At 43.3% G+C, this 8424-nt stretch overlaps 1 protein-coding gene across 2 annotated transcripts; it reads right to left on the bottom strand.

Annotated features, from left to right (window-relative positions):
• Window positions 1-344: 344 nt before the first annotated feature.
• Window positions 345-8208, bottom strand: LOC123088345 (disease resistance protein RPM1-like). Of its 2 annotated transcripts, none has more exons than XM_044510538.1 (10): window positions 8063-8208; window positions 7885-7972; window positions 7608-7750; window positions 2503-5343; window positions 2285-2410; window positions 2075-2180; window positions 1374-1552; window positions 1111-1224; window positions 916-1007; window positions 345-778 (listed from the first exon to the last, which is right to left on the bottom strand). In XM_044510538.1, the coding sequence occupies exons 3-5, from the start codon at window positions 7712-7714 to the stop codon at window positions 2317-2319; spliced, it is 3042 nt and encodes a 1013-aa protein (XP_044366473.1). In that variant the 5' UTR covers window positions 7715-7750; window positions 7885-7972; window positions 8063-8208; the 3' UTR covers window positions 345-778; window positions 916-1007; window positions 1111-1224; window positions 1374-1552; window positions 2075-2180; window positions 2285-2316. The 2 variants fall into 2 exon arrangements, with proteins under 2 accessions (XP_044366473.1, XP_044366474.1); XM_044510539.1 differs by having other exon boundaries at window positions 1111-1218.
• Window positions 8209-8424: the final 216 nt, after the last annotated feature.

Genomic DNA, 8424 nt, shown 5'->3' with positions numbered 1-8424 from the left:
CATTTCGTATCTCCCCCGCCTTATCCGCTGCCGACGAGAGACGATTCCAGCGGGCAGCGGCGATCCACGGCTGCACGGTGGCTGCGTTCCGCGGAGCAGCGTGCGACGGACCAAGTCCTACACGCTCCTCATTCGACCATGGCTTCTGGCGATGCGCACATGGCGTCCGGTAATGTGGTTGGGGAGGCGAGCGGCCGTCAGTCTCCTGGTCTTAAGAAGGCTCCTGGTTTAGTCAGTTTTCTGATTGCTCAACTTAGCCTGCAGGTTCGTGAAACTATACACTGTTGAAATGGGGAAACATGGCCAGAAGATGGATATACTGCTCCCAAAATAAAACCTATGGGTTTGGTATGCCGCCGCGTGGCCTTTTTCCAACAAACTGTAATCGGCAAACCCAAACCGATGAAAATCGCAAGTTAATGGGCATACATAGCAGGCGCATTATTGCACCAACTCAAATTTTGCAGAAAATGGATAACAAAAGATGCAATCACCATTCTTCATTTACAAACAAGCACAGACATAGTGGCAGCAAGACTTGCTCTGTACGGAGCGGAGTAGTCCCGTGATCAGTGCGTTCCTCTACCATTCGCGGTGGAGAAATTTGAAGATCCCTCTCAGGTTCACCTTGCACCATATCAGAGGCCACCACTCAGCACAGAACTTGGAGAGCTGAATGTGATGGCCAATTGCAGCATGACAGTGCGTATATGCAGCTTAAGAAGCAGCAGCATCTCGTGTGGTGTAGTCCGTTGCATTTCCCACGTCTTCTCCCCAGCTGAAATGCATTTAGAGAGCACTATTAATTACTACATTTCATCAGCAAATGAATGTTCGCAAACTGAAAATGCTACCAAGAAACATAAGTATATGGAAATCCAACATAACATGAAAAGGAGCTGTAGATGAACTGACCAGTTATCAGCGTGATCACAGATTCACAGTTCACATTTCAGAACATTCTCATCTGCACGAGTTTCTTAAGCTCCTCCTAAATATCAAGATTCCTGACATTTGAAAATGCTAGCACATTGTGAGCACTAATATCTCCCTAGCGTATACAATTATATACTGAGATACACAAGGAACATGAGGTTAGCCGGTGCGCACCTCTGGTACTTCCATGGATTAAACCCTCCTCCTTCAGAAGAAAATTAGGTAATGCTCTGCCACAAGTCGCATTAATTGCATCATGAGATTGATAGTCCATTGCATTTTCTGCATCTTCTCCCCGGATGAAATACATACACAGAGCATGCATGAGTTCATTTTATCAGCAAATCTATTATGTGTTCTATCCGAAAACCACACTGAACAATGTAGACCATACTAACTACAAATAAAGAAAAGGAATCGTTGCTTGCTTAACTGACCAGCTATCACGCTTTGGAGACGGACTGTTGAGTGTCGAGCATGTGAACTCCCTACTGGATCAGAAAAAAATCCCATGGCTTCCAACTTCGCTTGACATTATTCAGTACCCCTTGGCAGCACAAGATGGCTGAGAAGCTCCCTGCTCAGTTCCCTTTTAGCAGAATTGCTCCAGTTCGTCCTAGATATCATGATTTCTGTTACTTTTATTCTGAACACTGAAAGATTTGTTTAACAACAACAACCACAACAACAACAAAAGGAAAAAAAAAATAAAGAAAGAAGGGTTTATCTATCTTTAACACAGAAACAATATGATATTCTTCTCTGCTACAAAGTGAATTAGAATTGTAGGAACTGAAAGTTCAAATAAAAATCGAAGTAGAGACCACGGACATAAAAAGCAGTCACCTGCAGGCTGCAGTCAGGGAACTACAGTCAGGGAACAACAACATATTATAAGCTTTACATGCCCAGTAGGTAAATAGCAATAGAATAAGAGTGTGGGACAACCAAGATGACCAACTGCAAGTCATGAAATATGCATCTAAAAGATAATTGTGTTCAATTTTAAATTCAGTAGCACACACATAACCTCTTAGAGACGTTGAGACAAACAGTTGGCGTGTGTGAAAGAAAGTCTGACAAACATCGCAAGAAATCAGATGGAATCAAACAAACTCGAAGGAGGTTCGAGCTGTACCAGGATGGCGTCCGAAGATGGCGGCAGTAATCAGAACAGGCAACAGGAAAGGAAACGGATAGCTATATCATCCAGAGCAGCAACAAGTATAAGCGAGCAACATCTCCTGTTAGAGAGAGAGAGAGAGACAAACATGGTGAGAAACCCAATCTGAAGTAACTAGCACTGCCAGACATCAGATAGCAGGAAATAAACAGATGTAAATTCCACCTTTAGGTACCAGCGAGGGCGTTGACCAATCATCAAGCATCGTCGTCGTCGTCGGAATTGCAGGACCAGAAATCGTCTTCCACCAAAGCAGAGCCTTGGACCTCCCTTATTTCAGGGTCTTGGCTGCTACAAAAAACAACAAAGGGACATCATCAGTTGAGTTGATACTTGATAACTATCTACTGCTACTGAACGAAAGCCAAAAATAGTTAGCTGACCTGTCGATCTCGATCTCCGTCGTCCTCAGGACCACCACCTGGGAGGAGGAGCTCTCTCCGGTTGCCGCTGCTTGCACTGCAGGACTGGATCCTTGGACGACGTCACCCAGGTCGTGATACCTCCAGTCATCCCTGAGTCGCAGAATGGGACGGTTGGGGTGCCCGTCCACTTCACCTTGCAGCGCACCAAGATTTGCCACTTTACCAGCGGAACCAAATGAAATCTCCTTGAGTCTTTGAAGGTGCTTGACACCATTGACCCCTGATTCCAACTCGCAATGGCCAAATTGCATCGTTTCCATGCGGGGCGAGGTGCCCGCCTCGAATCTCACCTCTCTCACTCCCATACTGCCATTAAAATCAAGTTGTCTGAGATTTTGGAATTCTTCCTCCCCGAAGACTAGTTTGTCTCCAGCATAAGCCTCATTACAAAGACCAAGGAGCATGAGACTGGGCAGTCCCCCCAGTAATTTCATGGTTTTACCTCCCTTCAGTTTACTCCCCTCTAGGCGAATCTTCACCAAATGCATCAAACTTCCCAACCAGTCTGGCATCTCTCCAAGAAATCCAACCAGCTTCAGGCTCCTCAGGATTGGGGGAGGAGATGAAACAGAGTGTAACCACTCGAGAGAGCTTGTGCCAGCATCTACACGAAGAGAGCGGAGAGAAGATGGCTGCTCAATGGCTGCACAAAGTACCTTACATTTTTGCTTCGTGGCCCCTGCTGTTACCACACTTAGCTTTCTTAGCTGCATAAGCTCCCCTAGCTCTTTAATTGCTCTGCTACTAGTTCGTTTCGTGTCTACAACCTCTAGTATCCGTAACTCTTTTAAGTCACCGATCCCTCTTGGCACTCTCACACCCCCAGACTCAGCACGGGGTACAGAATTAAGAAAAGATGTGAATACCATGGGCAGGCACAATGTGTGCGTCAAGCCTTCCTGTGGGCCATCTAGATCAACTTTTTTACTGCTACAGCGAAGGCTACACAGACTATGGAGTGTACTGATCTCACTTGGTAATGATGTGATGCAACTATTTCTTGCATCCAAATATTGTAAGCCATGTAGTTTTCCTATGGATCCTGGAAGCCCGGAAATACTTGAATGTCCTCGAACATTCAGATATTTCAAACGGCGCAATAACCCTATGTTGTTGATATCTTTCTGTGTGATACTATATTGTGCATCCTGAAGATCCAAGGAACTTAGCATCCTCAGGTAGGCTGAACAGACTGGTGGTGTTGGTTCCGTGGGGATCACAGCAAACATACTCAATGATCGAACATGACTCCAATCCAAGCCAATCTTTGGCCACTTCTGATGATGGTGTGCTACATGGCGGAAGTTCTCCTCTGGTGCACTTGTAACAATATCCCTTGTGAAGTATACAAATTTTTCATCTCTTGAAATGGATTTCATGATATCAAAGATGACAGCATGGACTCTACAACTCTTAACACTTCCATCTATATCAACTCTTGATGGTTGAACCATACCTCTATTGATTAACACATACAAGTAACTCCTTGCAACACCCTCAATATCCATCCCAACCCCAGATGTAACAAATCCCTCTGCAATCCATCTATCTATCAAATGCCTCACTTGGATCTCAAAATCCCTAGGAAAGATGCTTATGTATAGAAAACATGGCTTAAGATGAGATGGCAAGTCGTCATAACACACAACAACCATCCTCCTCAAAGCTTCAAGGCTTCGGTTGCTCTCAAGCTCTACGGGGAGCTGGTTATAGATACTTTGCCACTCACTAGTCTCTCTAGTGGAAAGCATGCCTCCTATTGTGAGTAAAGCTAGGGGCAACCGTCCACATATATTTACTATCTTAGTAACTACTTCCCTCATGTTCTGGTCATTGTTCATATCTTCCTCACTCCTCCTCGCCCTCCTTAGCAACAATTTTATGGCATCATTCTTTTCTAGGACTTGATGGTCGTAGATATGTGTGTGACCAAATTCTGAAGTACACATATGAGCTAGGCCAACATCTCGCATTGTTACTATGATTCGGCTGCCTTTGTTATTATAAGGGGGAAAAATAGATTTGATCCAATTCCAAGCATCTATATTCCATATGTCATCAAGAACAACAAAGTACCTCTTGTCAAGTAGCTCTTGCCTAATATAGTTGAGGAGGTCCTGTTCCCACACTACATTCCCTTCAAGTTGCATCCTTAATGCTTCCCCGCCAAAAAGTTGTTTCAACATAACTTTGAGAAACTCCATCCTGACAAATGACGGCGAGACCATGATCCAAGCACACACACAAAAATCCTCCCTGATATCACTTTCATAGATCTTCCTTGCAAGAGTAGTCTTGCCTGTACCACCCATGCCAACGACATGTATCACACTGGCTGGACCATGACTCATGTTGACATCCATTAGCTTAATCATTGTTGTCATATGCTTGGAAAAGTACAACTCTTCTGATTCAACAATGCTGCTTTGTGACCAATTGTGAACGTCTTCCGTGTAAGAACTAGTCTCATCCTTGTAATATTTCCTCTCATCAATGCTGCTAGATGTTATGGGCATCATTAAATGACTATAACGTTGGATCCTGTTGCTTACCTCTCCAACTCTTACTTTCAAGTTACGAATCTGGATAGCAATTTGATGGCGATATCTAACCTTCACGAGCCACTGCAAGCAGCCTGGGTGCCCCAAATTAGCTTTGAATTCGTCCAGGCAATATTTAATGTCATATGACACATCCTCTACTTGCTCCGCCCATACTTTCACCAGCTCATCGCTATCTTTCATCCTTTCAGCAGTTCTCAAGAAGGCTTGCATTATTTTAAGCTCATCCTTGATGTACCTGTTAATAAGATCAAGATGAAATTCATGGTGACGCTTTTTATTTGTCCCATGAGCATGTGCATTTCACCATAATTCTGATATGTTTGTTATATCCATTTCGGAACACAAGAAGCGTGCAACATCAAACTGTTGGAAGTATGCTCTAGAGGTAATAATATTGTATTCTTATATTTCCGTGTTCAGAATTAAGAGTTTATATTCTATACCGTAATTGATTTGATCCTGGAATATGCGATTCAATGAAAAACTCATATGCATATGTAGAACGATAAACATTAAAATAAGATTCATGCTGATGGGTTTTTTTGTCCCATGAACATGTGCTTTTCGCCATAATTCTGATAGTATGTTTGTTAATTCCATTTCGGAAAACAAGAAGGGTGCAACATCAAATTGGTTGAAATATGCCCTAGGGTTAATAATATTGTATTATGATATTTCCATATTCATAATTAAGTGTTTATAATCTCTGCTATAACTGTTATGATCCTAGAATATGCGATTCAATGGAAAACTCATATGCACGTGTCGGACGATAAACGATAAAATAAGATCCCTAGTCTCGCCTCTAACGCTAGCTCCAATATTGTTGGTGATCATGTTTTTCGGATCTTAGAATATCTTTAAGTGTAACGATAGTCCTAAAATAACATTGAGAGTATGACATTAGAAGAACAATCATATTGAATCGACCCAAACTTGTTTGTTATACTTTGTGATGATATCGTCACAATTCAGTTGCTATAATACGGAGTGTTAGCATTTGTTTTAGTTCTTTATATCATGAGAGTATCGTAGTCACTTCTTACCATACATTAAGCTCTGGGGTTGCTCAAACGTAATCTGTAACACGGTGATCATAACAGAAACTTACAGGTTCATCGAAAAGTTTGACAAGGGACTCGATAGCTCGAGAGTGGAATTTGCTCCTCCGAAGATGGAGAGATATTCTTAGGGCCCTCATAGTGTGTGGCATCAATCATCATATGGCCAGACACAGGTGATTACGTCACTAGTATGCCGAAACATGACAATGGGAAATAAAAACAAAACGACAATGAGGAGACCCATATAGTGAGCATGTGTATGACTCAAGAGGATACCGACACATCTTACCTGGGGTTTTGCAAAATATCGTGAAGCAAAAGGAATATCACATGATAGCCAAAGTTTCACTTGAATGTGATTCGTGTAACCATAGGGATAGATATGGACGTCCACGGTTCCGCTATCTGTCATTGGACGAAGGGGTTTCATTCATGCCTATATTTTACAGAACCTACAGGGTCAAAAGTTTAAGGTAATCACGATTTGTGGAGAGTATCGAGGATTTATCTGTGAAATAGTTTTGATGATATTTGGAATAGTTCTGAGAGGAACCTGAAGCGTTTCGAGGTTAGCAGAAGGGTTTTGGAGTTTATCGGGCAATACCGGGTATTACCACCAAATAATATATAGGTGAAATTTTTTTTTGGTGATGTTGTTAGTAGGTTTTTATATTTAATTTAATATCGATGGGTCTTAAAAGGCCAAGTGGTGGAAGGAGAAGTGACCCACCTTGGCCCATGTAGGGAAGGTGCCCCCTTTTCCACCAAGGGAAGGCCGAATTGGAGTTAGGGGAGGGCTCCTCCTCCCCCCCCCCCCCCAAGACCGCCCCCACCCCCTCTCCCAAGACCGGTGCACCAAGGTGGGGCTTTGCCTCCTTTTGTGGCGCCCCTCCTCTCCCCTCCAACCTATATATACTTGTACTTTTAGACATATATGTTTTGGAGCCTTCTTTAGTTCTCTAGTACTAGTTCTTGTTGAGATAATTATTGCTAGTTCTAATTCCCCTAATCCTTATAATTAGAAGCCCCGTGCGGCTCTAATCTTGTCCTCTAATTCTTCGGTGATGATTAGTTCTGAACGGGTGAAGCACTGCCAGATCGTGAAGACTGTATGCTTGCAATCTCTAGAGAGACTATGCTTTCGGTCTTCTATTCGAGAGACTGTTCGTGGCAGTTAGCGGGATCGTTTATCTACGGTTCGAGTGACTCCAAGTACGATCTATACCGACTCGTCTACTTCCGCTGCTACTCGGAGTCAGTAACGATCACGATCCAAACCTCTTCCGCGTCTTCATATAGTTCCTGGATGATCGTAGGGCGATTTTTTTTGTTTTCTACTACGTTTCTCAACACAAACAATGTCACATTTCTCAACAAAGGAATAGACTGGTCTATACTAAAAGATTGCAAAGAGAAACCAGTGAGTGAAACTTACCATATTTCGGTCCGTACTCCCATGAGCAAAGCCACTTCATCCATGGCCTCTGAGGCCGCCTTGTTTGCAGCGCTCGTCACAAGCGATCGTGCCACGCTTAGCGCCATCTCGATTCTCTCTCCTTTTTCACAAGAAGCTCTTTTCTGTTTTTCAAACGTAAGTAGAGGAAATAAAGATTAACTACCAGAGGCTACAAATTAACTGAACATGCACACCAGACTTAAGAAATGACAGAAACCCAATATGGGCAAATCCATCGGCTGCTTCATCTGATTACCAGCAAACTGTGAAGTCCAAAATATGAGAAATAAGACCCTGAACTCTTTCACCGTCGCTTCAAAATGGTTCTCCAGATGTCTGCTTTCCTGCCGTTCGATGGTAGAGTAGATCATGTCATGTAAAACTCCTGAAGAAACAAGCACACATACACAGATGAAATACATCGGCTTGCTTACCGGAGCCTCCCAAGAAACTGAAAATCTGAAAACCAGCTATAGTCGCGCAAAGCTCATATCGCTGTGTCTGCAGGCCGGCTCCTCTCAATGTGGAAAACCAGAAGCTGGGTGTTGAGGAGTTGTAGTTTGCGGTGCTTAGAGAGAAACTCCGGAGCTCCTTCCTTTCTCTGGGCTATTATTCAAACAAACGAACAGCTAATGGTGTTTGTCAGCTTGTGAGTTCGTGAAAGCTAGCCCATGTGATTACCAACATACGTTCGGCGAAAGCGGTAACATACATGGCCATGGCGTAGCTGTCTAGCATTTAGGCGATTAAAGCGGATCTGACCACATGCTAGCGTGATGCCCCATTAACCGAGATG

The sequence above is a fragment of the Triticum aestivum genome, chromosome 4A, assembly GCF_018294505.1.
Source record: "Triticum aestivum cultivar Chinese Spring chromosome 4A, IWGSC CS RefSeq v2.1, whole genome shotgun sequence".
NCBI lineage: Eukaryota > Viridiplantae > Streptophyta > Magnoliopsida > Poales > Poaceae > Triticum > Triticum aestivum.
The sequence above is the reverse complement of the archived record's forward strand: the minus strand, read 5'-3'. Positions and strand labels throughout refer to the sequence as shown.

Excerpts from the sequence above, each read along its gene's own strand:
- LOC123088345 (XM_044510538.1), bottom strand. The coding sequence starts at position 7,714 with ATGGCGCTAAGCGTGGCACGATCGCTTGTGACGAGCGCTGCAAACAAG. Across the intron at positions 5,344-7,607 it reads GGAGTACGGACCGAAATATG|GTACATCAAGGATGAGCTTA; the intron begins GTAAGTTTCACT and ends TCTTATTAACAG. Across the intron at positions 2,411-2,502 it reads ACGGAGATCGAGATCGACAG|CAGCCAAGACCCTGAAATAA; the intron begins GTCAGCTAACTA and ends TGTTTTTTGTAG.